Source organism: Muscardinus avellanarius, assembly GCF_963383645.1.
Source record: "Muscardinus avellanarius genome assembly, chromosome: 19".
NCBI lineage: Eukaryota > Metazoa > Chordata > Mammalia > Rodentia > Gliridae > Muscardinus > Muscardinus avellanarius.
In genome coordinates, this window is record NC_137805.1 from 884,049 (window position 1) to 900,366 (window position 16,318).

Here is a 16,318-nt window from a genome sequence, read left to right on the forward strand (position 1 = left end):
ATCCCTTTGGTTTCACCTTCTTTTCCTTCCTCTATTCTGATTATCCTTAGGTTAGCTCTCTTAAAATGGGTCCATATTTCTTCAATGTCAGATTCTTGTTCTCTGATTTTTTTCTAAGTTATAAATTATGCATTCGTTTTTGGAGTGATCCTCTTCTGGGAGTGAGATTCTATTCTCTATATGGTCTAATCGATTATTTATACTTTGAATTGAGACCTTTACTTCAATAATTGCATCATTTATCTCTTTTAGACTCTCTTTAAATTTTTTTTGAAGGTCCTGTATTATTCCTACAGTTATTTTCCTGATTTGATCTTCTAGAGATCTCTGAATTTCTGTTCTATCAGGTTCTGATGTTGTGGGGTTGTGGGCTTTCATTGCTCCATTTTTATTTCTCTTTCTCATGATTTCAGAAGTTTGTGCCTTCTCTGGGTTCTTCCCCGCATCACTATGACTTCACTTAGGATGCTCTGGATCTCACGTCTGTGGTAACCTCAGTCACCCTTACTCCTTTACTGGGTTGTATCGCAAAGTCTCAGACCCAGGGAGTTAATTGAGGCTGCATGAGACCATGGGTGTGCCACGCTGGGTGTTTTCCCACAGGGAGCTGCTACTAGGGTGTGGTATATCTGCCACTGCTACTCTTTCACTGGGTTGGACTGCAAAATCTCAGACCCAGGGAGATTATCAAAGCCATGCAGGTCCCTGGGGATGCATAATGGGATTTATCCTTTAGGGGCTGCAATTTGACTCACAATTGTTGAGTGCAGTGATCTTGATCTGTTGCGGATTCGGTGAACTTGCTGCCGCTGCTGCTGACAATATGGCGCCACTGTCATGCCCTCAGCCGTGAGGCTGGTGTATTTCTTTTCTGGTTTTGAGCTCCGTTCTGAGTCCCTGGAGGGTGTGCTGAGCCCGGCCCCTGGGAGCTTTAGATGCTCCTTGCACTGAAAAAACTGCTGAATTACACCCAATTGTTCTGCAGCTGCTCACCTCAGCTCCCTGTCCACCCCTCCTCTCTGGAGCCTGGTGGATTGCCTGGTGAGTGTGCTGATCTGACTCTCTGCCGCAACTGGCAGTATGGCGCTGCTGCGGCGCGCCCTCGGTTGTGAGGCCGGCGTATATGCTCTGTGGTTTTGAGCTCCATTCTGAGTCCCCCTCCTCTCTGGAGCCTGGTGCTGCGAGGGAAGATGGCGCCGTGGCGGCACTGGGGGCTGGTTTATTTTCTGGTGTCTGGTTGTTCTTCCAGCTTTCTTTTTCTTTTTCGCTTGTATTTACAGTTTTTCTTTCTTGGCTGATGGTGTTTTCTGGCTATGAAAAGTGCTGATTTTGTGGTAATAGAGATCCATTGTTAGTGGGACATGTAAACGCCCCTTTTCTCGGTTGCCATCTTCTCACTGATCCACTTTATTTTCTGGTTTTGAGCTCCATTCTGAGTCCCTGGAAGGTGTGATGAGCTTGGCCACTGGAAATTTTAGACGACGTTCTTTTTGCTGAAAGAACTGCTGAATTATACCCAAATGATCCGCAGCTGCTCACTTCAGCTCCTTGTTTACCTTTCCTCTCTGGAGCCTGGTGCTGTGAGGCATGATGGCGCCAGTGTGACTCTGCAACATGGGCTGGTTTCTTTTCTGGTCTCTGGTTGTTCTTCTAGTCTTCTTTTTCTCTGGCCCTTGTGTTTCCACTTTTTATTTCTCTGCCGGTAGTGTTTTTTAGTTATGAAAAGTGCTGATTTTGTGGCAATAGAGATCAAATGTTAGCAGTACTTGTAAATGCTGCTTTACTCAGTTGCCATCTTTCCAGAAGTCCTATATTTTTAATGATCATAGATTCTTCCCAGGAAATTTTATTTCAGAAGAAAAGCCAAAGAAAATTGAAGATCTGGGAATGTGTCCTATCTCAACCATCTATGAATCTATGACCTTATTTCCAGTAGAAATAGTTTTGTAGCTAAGGTTCAATTGCCTCAGCTTGTACAAACTAGCATCAACAAGAAAGAGTCATTATACATTTTTCAATATAAAAATGACCAGATGATAATCATCATTTATAAAGATGTCTATCTCATCACTCTGTCATTCCAAGTAACTAAAACTGAGCCAGAAACATGGAAGATAACTAGTAAATATCTGTAAATATATATATTTTTTGGTAGTGGTACTGGGTGTGCACGCTTGTAAATACATTCTGATAAAATAACGTATACATGAATTGACAAGTAAATGAGTAAACTAGGACATATAGAGAAGAGGAAAGATGTATTTCTTATTCTTGGAACTCCTCACCCCCTATCTTCCTTTTCTAACCAGATTACTTCCCATGATGTTTTATGTCCTTTGAGAAAAATTCCCTCACATTATGCTGCTTCTTCCAGTCTCTCTGTGAGCATATTGCGCCTTATAAATACCTATGATTTATTAATTATCACATTGTACTCTTACTGTTAACTCCACATCTGTGTTTTTCTCTAGTGTATATAACATGCACTGCTCTGACCAATAGAGCCTTAATACTTGGAATATAGTAGGTGTTTAATAATCATTATTTTGAAGACATGAAGATTATATCTCTAGTGTTGCCAATGATAAGATCATTTCTAGGGTCATAATTGATTGGGAGGCATGGGTCAATTTAATAATTGTATTTTCTTAGTCTTGATTTGAGGATCTGCAGGAATCATGTTTCCCTCTGTTTAGCATGCCTCAGTCAGTCTACCTCACAGGTACTAGTTTGCTTTTATCTTTGAAAATTGTGAATCTCATAAATGTTTATCTTTTCCTCTTTGTAAGGACTTCTTATATTCTATTGTCTCATTAAATTAAGTAGTCTCATTAAATTAAAATCTCATATTTGAAGTCTCATTAAAATGTTATTGACATTGACACAAAGAATAGCAACTGTACAATTTCATCTATATAAATTTCAAAACATGGAAATTACCAATTTTTGCTGATGGAAAACATGATTGTGGGTATTCTTGGGTACACGTGTGGGTAGTGACTGGGGTTTTGAGAAGGGCTTTGGTCATTTTTGTGTTTTTGATGGCTACATGGATGCTGCTACATTTGTGAAAATTTATTGAGCTATATGTTTATGATCTATATGCTTTCTGTATCTTAAATTTAAAAATTAAGGATGTATTGATATTGCTGGGCAGGCTACAATTTTTTAGTTTTTTTTTTAACTCTTGCTCATTCATGAATCCTAGCTATCTTGTCCCAGTGGGGTCTTTTTGCTGGGCCCTGTTAGTCTAAAGACCAGAGAATGATACTGTCTGGGCCTGTCTAGCATAGCACCTGCTGGCTGGCAGCCATCTTACCTGCAACCTTGGAGTTGTATGCCACCCCGACCCCACAGATATTGTTGTTGGCTGCAGCTGAAACTTCTCCTGCACATCGGGTTCCATGGCTGTGGAAAAAATAAAGGTAAGTTAGATATCATGTCAAAATAATTTGGAGGCAGTTTCTTCAATTCTACCAGCTGGAAACAATTTAATTTTATTTTTTATGGTTCAGCTGGGGTTAAGCCAGCCTGTAGCCCACTCAGTTTTCAACATTCTCTTTACTCCTCCTTCTCTTGCCACTGGACTTCTTCATTTTTTTTTCTAAGAACGTTTTAAACCTTAACATTTGATCTTTAAAATTTGAAGTATATACCTGCAGAAAATACACAGGTTTTCTCAAAAATGAAACCCAATATAGTTGGAACCATTCTGAATGTTGGAAGCGCTAGAATCGTGGTGCTGCTTACTTCCAAGGCTGTTGCAGTACACAGGGATGCAATGCTGCCTGTCCAGACAGGGTGATGGTGACTTGCCTTCATGGGACCCTGCCATTACTGCATACTTCAAGCCCCCACTTTCATCTAGGGATGAAAAAGCAAGACACTGGCTGCATTCTGCATACAATTTCAAAAAGGTCTATAGAACCTTTGAGGCTAACCAGATTAAGAATGACAGGCACTAGGTGATTCTTCCAAGACTTTTTCTGGCCTTAAATTCTGGATTCCCAGAGATTCTGGGGAGAAGGCAGATTCAGTCAGCATAGCAAGGGGCCATGTGGCCAGTTTACAGGATGCTGTTTTTTTCCTCCAATATTAATATTCCTCCAATATTAATATGTTTTTCCTCCAATATTAATATTCCTCCAATATTAATATGTTTATTGGTGCATTGGACTTTCACATCATAGTATAGTACAGACATACATGCACATAGCACTTCTAAATATTATTTAAACAGCCAAAGTCCCTCAGTGGCCAGCTATAGTATTTTCAGCTATGTCTTCAGAGATAGAAGTTTCAGAGTTAGATATAATCAGAGCTGAAATGTAATGATCCCCAGTTGATTTGGCATGAACCATGTATGCTGACTAATGTCCAGTGGGCTCGCTAATGTAAGACCTACTCATTAGAGTAGGTGAGACAGAATGGGACAGATGAGGTGGTAAGTGAGAAGGTACCATGCTGCTCCTAGGGAAACCCTGGCTCTGGGGCAAAACAATGCAGAGTCTTCTATGAACGCAAGGGGCAGCTCCCATGTTTTTGAGGCTGTTAGGCCTCTTCATTTTCCTAATCAACTGATCTTGCCTCACACATACAAGGTTTCTTGAATGCAACTCTGTTTTTAATCAGCAAGGTAGAACAACAGGTACTAGACACTTGCCAGAAAGTTTGTCCTTATGCCGAGCATTATCTAGTCTGTCAAAAGCTCAGATGAGTGCTGATGTCTGGGCCATCCATTTGGCATAAACTCTCATACTTTTCTATAAAGTTGGGGAATCCTTGACTTATTGCCTGTAGAAATTCTTTACTGAAATTCACAATTATGTTTTATGCCACTTAGGGAATGCCTACTGGGTGCCATCTGTCTACCAACGTGCCCTCTGTGTACATCTCTAACCCCTAATGAAAGTCTTCAAGTTGAGAATATTAGTCCTATTTTATAAGAAAGGGAAATGAATTCCAGATCACTCATTCTGGATCAAACAAACAATTCATGTAACACTACATCTGTTCATTATAATTGGCTGTATTTTCTCTCTTAAGAAAGGAATTATTGCTTGTGTTGTAGAAATTCTCTGGGAATAATGGACCCAAAGCCAATTAGGGTGGAGAACAAGAAGTTTATTACACTGGCAGACATGAGTTAGCTCCTGAAAAGCTCTGACCCCCAAATCCACATGAGCTCTCATTTTATAGAACAAAGGGCAGAATTAGGCAGGCGGGCTTACTGCCACTGAGACATGGCAGCCAGTGACTGGAGGAAATTCCTGAACAAGTTACAATCTATGTGACTTACGACTTATGTTAACACTCTGTGTGACTTAGGACTTACATTACAACTATACATGACTTATGGCCTATTCCTCAGGCAGTTGCTGGGATATATAAACCTCCATTTCAGTAACTTTTCTACTGTAGTACTAATTTGTGGTCCCATCAACACTGTATGAGAGTTCCTATTCCCCCATTTCCTTGCTAGCACTTATAATTGCTTGTATTCTTGATGATTGCTACTCTAACTGGAGTTAGATGAATACAGGAATGTATCACTGCCGATTTTACATATTGATGTAGGGGGTACGGGTAGTGGCAGGGAGCGAGGTGAGATGTGGAAGAAAGCACACGAAGTGCTGTGTGCATGTATATTTGTATCACTTTGAACCTCACTGTAATATATAATTACATGGTATTAATAAAAGTATAAAATAAAGTTAATGAGAAAGGAATTATTGCCACACAATAAGATAGCATGCAGATATTACCTTCCAAAGAAACAATGATTATACCAAACACACAGGTATACTTAATGCAATAAAAATTTTTTTCTTCATACCCCCTAACTCTGTATCATATATATTTATTTTAGTAGGAGGGGAAATTTAAATACTGAAAATTTGTCTAATTCAGGTAGAAGACTAGAGTTGAAATATTAAAATACTATAGTATATCTCAAATGGATCTAATAGCTACCCAAATTACACTCTGATGGATTTCATTGTATTCTCGTTTGAATGTAGAGAGGACGAGTCACACACAGCAACCTTTAAGTTAATGTCTATTATAAGGTAATCTCGAAGCTACCATGAAAAAATTTAGGTTAGCTCTTTGAAAACAGTTTGAATTTTATTATCTAGGAGGCAATTTCAGAATTAGTTCATAAAGGCAGAAGCAAAAGATGTTCATCTCCTCCTAAACCATTACCTGTCACCAGGGTAAAGTATCAATTTACATCAGGGTGGAAACAGCCAGCCAGAGAAGGCCATTTTTCTCACATTTATTCCATGGCTGGATACATAAGGTTCTTTAAAATGAAATATGACTTTTAATAAGAAAAAGCCAATCCCCCAAAGTCTTCCTGATTTAACTAATGCTATCCATCAAACTGGCTCATATTGAGACCCATGTTCTTCAACAATCCTTTACCCTTCTTTCTTCCCCCTGTTCTGGTTGCTTGGGTAATAAATGTCTTCTCTGTTTTTGAAATTATAGTAAACATTTTGCAGCCAGGAACTGCATTTAATTCAGGACCTTACTCCTTAGCGTTTAATAGATAGAGTGTGCTACATCCTCGGGTGCTTCATAAATATTGCCAATGGCAGGGATGACATTTGGTGGTGAATGCCTGTCAAAGAAACGCTATGCAACAGGAATTTTTATGGATAACAGCACAGCAGTGGAATACAGATCTGTGATGCATCATCAAGCACTGACCTAAAACTGAGCAGGGCTGCAAGATTATTGACAGAATGTGGACCACGAGACCTGTGAGTAGCAGGTAGCTTTAAAACAGACCGATGTCAGGGACACATGGCACCTCAGCATGGCTGAAGAGGCAGGCCACCTATCCATCATTCAGCCGATCAATATTTAGTGAATGCCAGCAAGAAAAAAAAAGATGTGATGCTAGATCCTAACGCCCCACAGCAAATCAATTACGTCTGCTTCGCACAATGTTGGTGCTTGTTAAATGTGTAACATTTTCTACCTTTTTGCTATTTGGGTTATTCTTCTTCTTATTTTATTTTATTTTATTTTATTTTATTTTTTGCCAAATGTGTTTTTCTGATTGCAAGCAGAATTGGGAAAAATTATAATCCATTTGCAAATTTTCAGCTGTGCTTAATGATATCCCTGGAGCTTTAATGCTTTATATAATTATTAAATAGTTCACCAAAGAATAAATACGCTGGCTTTGCTTAGGAACAATTCTACAAAATCAAACCAAGCACAGGCAAGACATTATTGTAATATACATATTCCCTAAAAGAGATATATTCCTGCATATGTATGAATTTTGTTTTTATGAGTCCTTGGCTTGGTGTTTTTTTTTTTTTTTTTGGTGGTACTGGGGTTCCTGGAAGCCCTTCCACCTCCGGGCTACACTCCCAGACCTATTTTTATATTTTTTATTTGGAAACAGGATCTCCTAAGCCAGCACGTGCGGCTGGCTTCGAGCCTGCACGATCCTCCTGTCTCTGCCTCCCAAGCGCGGGGATTACAAGCGTGCGCCACCACGCCCGGTGGCTTGGTGTTTTAAATATGTTCTTGTCGGGCATGGTGACACACGCTTGTAATCCCAGGATTTGGGAGGCTGAGACGGGAGGATTAGGGTTTGAGGACAGCCTCAGCTACTACTTAGTGAGGCCCTTTGCAACTCAGTGAGACCCTGTTTCAAAAATAAAAGAAGAAAAAAAAATAGGGCTGGGGGTATAGCTCAGAGCTAGAATGCCCCTGAATTCCATCCCCAGTACCACAAACTAAATAAATGAATGAATGAATGAATAAATAAATAAATATGTTCTTAAGCAAATATACACTTGAAGGAAAGCAAGGTAATGAGTAAGCATGCTGTGATGGCTTAACATGTCAGGAAAGCCCAAGGGGGAGTGCTGCTAGTGAACTCAGTTTCCTGCCTGAGGAGAACATTTTTCTTGCTTGTTGGAGGGTGTTCCTTGTAGTGAATCTTATTTTCTGTTTTCTGCAGCAGTGAGGATGGAAAGTTTTTGTCATTTTCTGTCAACAATTAATGCTTTTTTCCCCCCCAGTACCGGGGACAGAACCCAGGGGCATTCTACCTCTGAGCGACACCCCCAGACCTATTTTTTATTCTTTATTTTGAAACAGGGTCTCACCGAGTTGCAAAGGGCCTCACTAAGTAGCTGAGGCTGTCCGCAAACCCAGATCCTCCGGTCTCAGCCTCTCGAATGCTGGGATGACATGCTTGTGCCACCATGCCTGGCTTGTTGCTGTGTTTTAACTAGCCTCTGCAGCAGGCAGTGTGGCTGTGACAGTCTACAGCAACAAGCCCATCCCAGGTTAGCATCAATTAGTCTTTTAGCCCCAAGAGCTCCAAGTCTGCTGAACAGAGATGGGGCACTTGGTATCCATGTCCAGGCAAAGAACACCCGAGGATCTGAGGCATGCTTCTGGGCTGCACGGCTGACCAGAGGCTTCTGCAGGATCAATGGCAGATCCCTCATCAGCCAAGGGCGACGAGGAGCACATTCAGAGCGGGTCAGCGATTCTCATCCACGTCCCCGGCTACTTTCTCACGTACGCAGCCCCTCCATCTCTTCTTTCTTTGAGTAGACTGCCAAAAATTTCCCTCTCCCACTTCTGCCATGAGCCCTTTTTGGGAAGTTGTCTCTGGCCCTGGTCTCTAACTCCAAGAGCAGTCCCCCAAACCACCTACCTTCCTGTACTTTCCTGTTTTTCCACCTTTCTCCGTGCCTCAGTTTCCAAAATGAGGACGATTTAGGAAATATCTATGCAGAGGGTTATTATGAGACTAAACTGAGTGAAGACAGGCAGAGCCCTGACTGCAGGGTTAACGCGAGCTGGCTGCTCACTGCCTCTGTGCGCGCCTCTCCCGCCTGTGCCGCCTGTGCGCTGCAGTGCTTTGGGAGTGCATTTCCTCTTCATATGACATTTCAGGATCCTTGGAAGTCTGCACACCAAACTAGTAGTTTCATGAATACTGAGCCCAAGTCCCGGGCCTATTCAATGCCTCTTTTTATGACCTATGCACTTTAAGTTCACTCCTTACAGAAAATATCAAAGATATATGAAAACAGGGTGAACTCCCATGTACCCATCCCCTGGCTTTACAATGACTAATCTGTGACCATTTTTATCTCCTCAACTCTCCAACACACTCTCCAACCTACTAACTCAAGATATAAGGAGCACTGAAGAAAATACTGGACATACCATCATTTCATCCCAGAGGGACTTTTCTCTGGTTAGCACATCTTACGCTTATGGGAAGGATGCTTTATTTGAGTCTTTCTTACGCCAAGCAGAGATCATCTCTAAGATGGTGCTAACCCTTTGGACCAAGGATTCCCCCAGTGCTGTGGGCTTGACCTCTAGACCTATCCTCTTCCCATGATCTGGTGCAATAACAGCTGTGTTTTGAGCTGGCTGACACCCAGTCTTTGTATTAATAAGCCGTGGCACAGAAGGATATTTGAAAATGACTTGATAATTGTGAAAAACCCATTTATTGGTCAAAGTGGACACTCAGGAATCATTTTCTTACAAAGACACAAGGATCGTGCTTGCCTGAGTCATTGTGACTTATGTCTTGAGGTGATTGGACATGGGAATTCTCACTGCTGACAATGAATTTTTTTATTATGCAAAAACACCAATTTAGTTCAAATTAGAGGTTTTTAGCCAGTTTAAAATTGTACTTTCAAGAGCAAGTTTGCAAATGAAAATATTTAAGAAAGAAGGCATTTTCAATAAAAGCATTTGTACAGCACATCGGTGACACAAGAAGGTTTGATTGAGATTGTGTTTGGATTTGAAACACAGAGTTTCTGTTGGAAAAGGAAACAAAAGTGACTCCATGATAAATGGAAGAGAGGCTCCAGGCATGGTGTAGCACACTTGTAATCCCAGCATTTGGGAGGCTGAGACAGGAGGATCGCAGTTTGTGGACAGCCTCAGCTACTTAGTGAGGCCCTTTGAAACTCAGACCCTGTTTCAAAATAAAGAATAAAAAAATAGGGCTGGGGATATAGCTTGGAGGTACAATGACCCAGTACTGAAAAAAAAAAAAAAAAGAAAGACCAGTATTGTAGAGAAAGAGGACCAAGAAAAAGGAAGGTATGGGGGAAACAGACAAAATTATGCCATGTGTCTATATGGATATGTCACTATGAATCCCACTATGATATATAATGCTAATATGCCAATAAAAATTAACAAACAAACCAACAACAGCAACAAAAACAACGATGTTCTGCTGAGTTATATTTTTGGTCTTGGATCAACCCACAAAAATTAATTTAGCACATACTAGATCCAGAGAGATAGCAAATAGTTGGCAGATCAGTTGCTCCTGCCCTTTTCAGTATTCATTCGGAGAGTTGGTAGTTACTTAATCAGGCCAAAGCCAGGCCCTTTCCAAAAGGAGGTTGCAACTATCATTGCCAATTATGTCTAACTCCAGCTTTAGTGATATTTTTGTTGCTAACTTTATATTCCTGTGTCCAGAGAGACTTAGTTGCTAAGAGGATGCTGGGATTTGGGGCTATAAGTCATGAGTACACTCCAGGCACAATGTTCTCAGACATTCTCTCCTTTCAAATGCACACTTCCAGGCACTGCACAAAGAGTTTCAGGCTGCAACTGAAGTCAGTAGTGAGTGAACTGTGCTGTGAGGCATCAGCAATGATGTTTTGAAAATATTTCCAATTTAAACTTCATCTTTATGATTTTCTTTAACCTGGTAACCTCTGTGCCTTGTCGCTAACCTTAACATTCTCTGGAAAACTTTCTGACCATAAAGTCTGAGTCTAGGCCACCTGGTCCACTGAGGATCTGTCCCTGCCACTCTCTGGACATCATGCTTCTTGTGTGAAATAATAAAAATGATATTTAGAATTGTACAGATTTTGACTTAGAAACATTAAAGTATATGGGTCTAACATTGGTTTTGACTTGAAGCCCTTCAACCTTTTTGAGATGGTTTCCTTCTCACTAAACCAAACAAGATGCTTTGTTTTATCTATAACTTAGGTTGTTAAAGAGAAATCAAAGCAATGGATACAAAGAGCTCTACAAACATTAATTGAAGTTTATATACTTTTATGAACTTCAACCAAGGACATCAATAAGTAGGAACACTAGATTTGTTATTTTTTGTTTAAAAAATTTAGTTAAATATATTTTTAACTAATATATGAAACAAAATTATATGTATTAATGGCTGCCATATGTTGTTTCAATAAATGTATATTATATAATATTTAAGTCAGTTTAGATGTATCTATCTTCTCAAACATTTAATCATTCCTTTCTGGTAAAGACATTTAAAATCAAAATATTTTAAATGAAAACTCTAGATTTTAGAGGAAATTCTAGCTATGTAAAATATACAGTACATGATTGCTATATATAGTCACCCTACTGCACAATGGAACACCAGCTCTTTTTTTACTCCAATCTAACTGAAGCTTAGTACCCACTGATCAGCCTTTCCTCATACTAGTTTTAAAAATTACAATATCTTATTGAGAAAGGTGCACTTCTTAATTTTCTTTCTTTCTTTTTTTTTGGTGGTACTGGGGTTCCTGGAAGCCCTTCTACCTTAGGGCTACACTCCCAGACCTATTTTATATTTTTATTTGGAAACAGGGTCTCTTAAGCCAGTGCGGCTGGCTTCAAACCTGCATGATCCTCCTGTCTCCGCCTCCCAAGCGCAGGGATTACAAGTGTGTGCCATCACGCCTGGTTTAAGTTTTACATTTCTTATATAAGAAAATTTTCTTATAGAAAAGGAAGATATTTACTTGAAGAAAAAAAGCAAGATATTTACTTGAAGAAAAAAAGTCCACATTTACATGTTTAGTATCAAAACAGGGTGAACAAAAGAATAACTTTGGCATGAACCATTTGGGTGGTTTTACATGGTAGAAACTTTGCCCCAGGCAATACTTCAAGCCTCCTCCAATCATAGTTACTATTTTGTTGAAGGGGCAATGTGAGCTCCTCTGAGGTCAGAGCAGAAATGTTTTTCAAAAACATACAGAGACAGACTCATCCCACGGGACAAACTTTCTTTACTTAGTTTCAACAGATCAAGTGAAATCAGTATTTTTTTTTCTTTTGAATCACTATATTAATCACTGTATTATAGGTTGAAAAAATATTATTCCTATCTTCTTTCTTTGATACATTAAAGTATCAAATGATTTCTAGTTCAACAGAAGAAAACAGTCAAAGGATGATTTTTAATATTTAAAACACCTGTAAATTTGGAGATTGTAGCCACTAAGAAGAAAAATCACAATACAATTTGTTGAAGCATTGGGATGATCTTGCTGGTGATAGTCAAGCTTGTAGGAATGTTGTATAAGAAAACCCCCCATCAATAGAATTCAGTTAGAAAAGCCCTCTCCCCTTACAGGATTAAAATAGTAGGATACAGAGTTAAGATGTAGAATTAAGTTAGAATGAGGTCGATAATGTTTTAGGTAATGTTAAGAGTGACTTTAAAAGAATTGAGACATTTGGATTTAGGATTTAGAATATAGTTAACCTGTAAGTTCCTGTTTTTCTATAACTGCCTGCTCAAGTTCTAATATGTCTGGCATCTGTCCTATAGTTCCTGTTTTTATTAATAATTTGCTTGCTCTAAGCAATAATCGGTAAGATTTGAGTTGATTGACAAGTTCCTGTTTTTATTAATAATTTGCTTGCTCTTGGCTTTTGTAAATTGCTTACATATAGGATTAGAGAATGTCCGGACATAGTTCCTTTTCTTAAAAATGTTAAGAGTAACCTTTCATGTTTGAAATGCTTGAAAAGTGTCTGATGTTTAAAGTGTTTTTGGAATATATATATGAATGCTATAGAAAGTTTAGATAGTTTTATAAGTTCCTTTGCTCTGAGAAGCTTGTAACTTTCTCATTTATTAGGAAACATCTGCTAGTCAGAGATAGCCCCTGAAGCATGGGTGCATACCCCGCCTCAGACTCTTGGCGGGCAATGACATAAAAAGGCAGCTCTTTGAAATTATTTGCTGTGATTTAGATGTGTGTGCTTGTTTTTAAAATTATTGGTTGTACTTGTTTACCAATTTATTTGATTGGATGTATCTTGTTCTTGGCGGGCTTCGATGTATGTAACCACTCCCTAATCTGGCTATAAATTCAGAGCCCTCAGTGAGCTCGGGGTCCAGCCTCGACCACACCCCCTCACCTGCTTAAGGGACTGCGGCTTGGCCAGGGCAACTCTCTGGCAGCCTATAACTCCCTTTAGGGTGCTGGGTGGTTAGTGTCTTGGTCTCGACCCCTGGCTTGCCGGGACAGAGCTGTAGCACAATAAACCCTGCTTGATTTGTGAGTCCTTCGTTATTTGGGTTGGTGGGCGAGTCTCGAACCCTTCAAAGCTTTAAACAAATCAAAGCAAAAAATAAAACCCCAAAGTCTAAGCTCAAAGATCCCCAGAAAGCCAGGAAGAGTGGTAAATGCCTGTAATTGGTAGGCTGAGACAGGAGGTTCACAGGTTCAATGCCAGCCTCAGCAACTTAGTGAATCTTTGTCTCAAAATAAAAAATAAAATAGGGCTGGTGGTGTAGCTCAGAGATAAAATACATTGGGGCTCAATCTTCCATGCCTCCTAAATTCCTCAGACCCCCAGTTTACCTGTTAAACCAGTCATCTGTATATCGGGGGTAGGGGTAGGGGTCGTTGCTGCTGAAATCATAACTTGCCTCGGCGTTCTGAAAAAACACAAAATATTTCATTAGGTCAAAAGAACCAAAGGCTCAATTCCAGCTCCTAGGTCAGACCGAAAGGAGGCTCGTCTTCTTTCTCTTATGCTCTTAAACTCCCCCGTAAACTCTTCACATCGACTGTGATTGACCTCATTTATTTACTGAACAAATATCAAGACTCCAATGTCAGAGACTGCTCGGAACAGGAAAACGTGTGGCATCCTGCAGCTTATAGCCTAATTGGGGAACAAACATCAATCAAACAAATGAAAAGAATTACAAACCATGATAAGTGCACTCTCTTACACCCCACAGTAGGTGGCAACGAATGTAAAATTAATGTAGTCCTACACCTTCATTTTTTTAAGTTGAGAGTCTTTTCCCATGTAAATCAATTACGTACTTGCTTTAGCATTAAGTGACTTCACGATTATTTCTTTACATTTAAGTCTCCAGTTGGTCTTTTGTTTTTATTTATGTTTGGAAGTAAGCCACTCTGATTTGGCACAAAATCCACTTCTACTCCATTGCTTTCTCTGTTTGCCCAGAGGGGCTGAGCTCTGGAGGGTCTTCTCTCCTACTGTTTTTGGGCTGTAGGTAGATTCTTGGTGCACAGTACACATCAGGCCAGGGAATACTGAGTTAGATTTGCATTTTGGCTTTGGCCAGTCAGCCTGTCTTCCTTCTTTGTTTCCTTGGTATTGAACCTCAGATTTGAGCTGCACCCTTCTACCCTATATTATTTTTATTTGGAAATGGGGTCACTCTTAAGTTGCTGAGAGCTTGATAAATTGCTGAGACTGGCTTTTAACCTGTGAATCTCCTCTCTCAGCCTCTTTAGTACTGGGATTACAGGTATGCAACAAAACACACACAATTTATCTTTGGTATTCTTTTTTTTTTTTTTTTTCATGGTACTAGGGGTGGAACCCAGAGGCTTTCTACCTCCGGGCTATACTCCCAGACCTATTTTTTATATTTTATTTGGAAACAGGATTACCCTAAGTTGTCAAGAGCCTCACTAAGTAGCTGAGGCTGGCTTTGAACCTGTGTGATCCTCCTGTCTCAGCCTCCTAAACGCTGGGATTACAAGCGTGCACCACCACTCCCAGATATCTTTGGTATTCTTGATTTCATGGGTCCTGGGACATTTTTAGAACTTGTTATTTTTTCCAAGGTAAAATATTTTTATTTTTGACACACTTTAGTTTTTAAACCTAATGTATCAGTAGCATAATGGTTTAAAGATCAAATTGAGAGCTGGGCATGCTTGTAATCTCAGTATTTGGGAGGCTGAGACAGGAGGATTGCAGGTTCATGGCCAGTCTCAGCAACCTCATGAGTCTCTGCAACCTCATAAGTCTCTGCAACTTAATGGGGCTATGTTTTAAAATAAAAAATAATATTGGGTTGGGAGTGTAGCTCGGAGGTAGAATGCCTGAGTTTATTATTCTCAGTAACACACACACACACACACACACACACACACACACACACACACACCAAATCAACTAATTCCATTAATTTTTGTTTTGATTTGTCTGAGCATCCAAGGACTGTTCATCACCAGTGTTTGCAATGATCACAATTGTAGTGCAGGTTAAACATCCATAATCTGAAATCTGTAATTTCAAATCTGGAAACTTACTGAATGTTGATATGGTATGGAAAATCCCATACTGACCTCCTGCCCTCATATGTTTAGTTGTAATAAAGATGCAAGTGCAAAAAAATATTGAATAAGATTACCTCCAGGCTAAGTGCCCAACGTGTATATACAAAACATGAATGATTTTCATGTGTAGACTTGGGTTCTTCCTGGATAATCTCATTATCTATATTAAAATATCCCCAAATCTAAAAATCCCAAACCCTGTGGCCCCAAATGGTTTGAGTGAGGGGTACTCATCCTGTACAAGTTTATTTAAGTAAATGTAATTTACTTTCAGGGAGTCCCCTGAAATTTGGCCTGGTCATTTCCCCTTGAATCTTGAACACATATATTCTTTATTCCAGGGTCTAGATCTTCACCAAACACCAGGCCTCTAGAAAGGAGGCCTCCTGGCCTTAATGCTTGGCGAGTTCCCAGTTTTTTCCAGGGATCCTTCATTTAGATCCCTTCTTAGTTGCAATGTTTAATTTTGTATATAATTTACAGTCCTTGTCTTTTGGAGACCCTCTTAGATTTGGCATTTTCTTCCCCTTTGAATCCAAATGTCTTTTGGATTTTAGTTATTTTCAGGGATACTATTTGGAAGTGGGAACTTATTTGTCTTTTTAAAGTATGTTCTGTACCTTTGACCTCTTAGGTTTTCAGAAGTAAGAGCATTCTTAGGAAGAGTTACTGGGGCAGGAAGCACAGGTCAAGAGCTTTTGTTCTGGGCCCCAAACCTGAGGTTGATATTTAAACAGCAGATTCAGAAGCCTCTGTTAAATCTGGGAATTAAAATTCCCTGGCCTAAGGTGAGGGAACATGGCACTAGTAGCCAGTGTGAGGCCCACAGGGAGAGTTCTGAGGGCCGCTTCCTTCTTCCGAGCTGTGTTGTTGGAGGGCAATGGGGGCATGGTGAGGTGTCCTTCTCAGAG

The 16,318-nt window shown here is 39.9% G+C and overlaps 1 protein-coding gene across 2 annotated transcripts in view; it reads right to left on the bottom strand.

The window, feature by feature from the left end:
* The window catches only part of PCSK2 (proprotein convertase subtilisin/kexin type 2), a gene marked incomplete at both ends in the record, with an annotated part of 308,819 nt that overhangs the window by 59,267 nt on the left and 233,234 nt on the right, over positions 1 to 16,318 (bottom strand). For both annotated transcript variants that reach the window (XM_080716067.1, XM_080716066.1), the window contains 2 exons: positions 3,320 to 3,408; positions 13,662 to 13,738. In XM_080716067.1, coding sequence (XP_080572193.1) covers positions 3,320 to 3,408; positions 13,662 to 13,738 — 166 coding nt within the window. The remainder of the gene's footprint in view (positions 1 to 3,319; positions 3,409 to 13,661; positions 13,739 to 16,318) is intronic.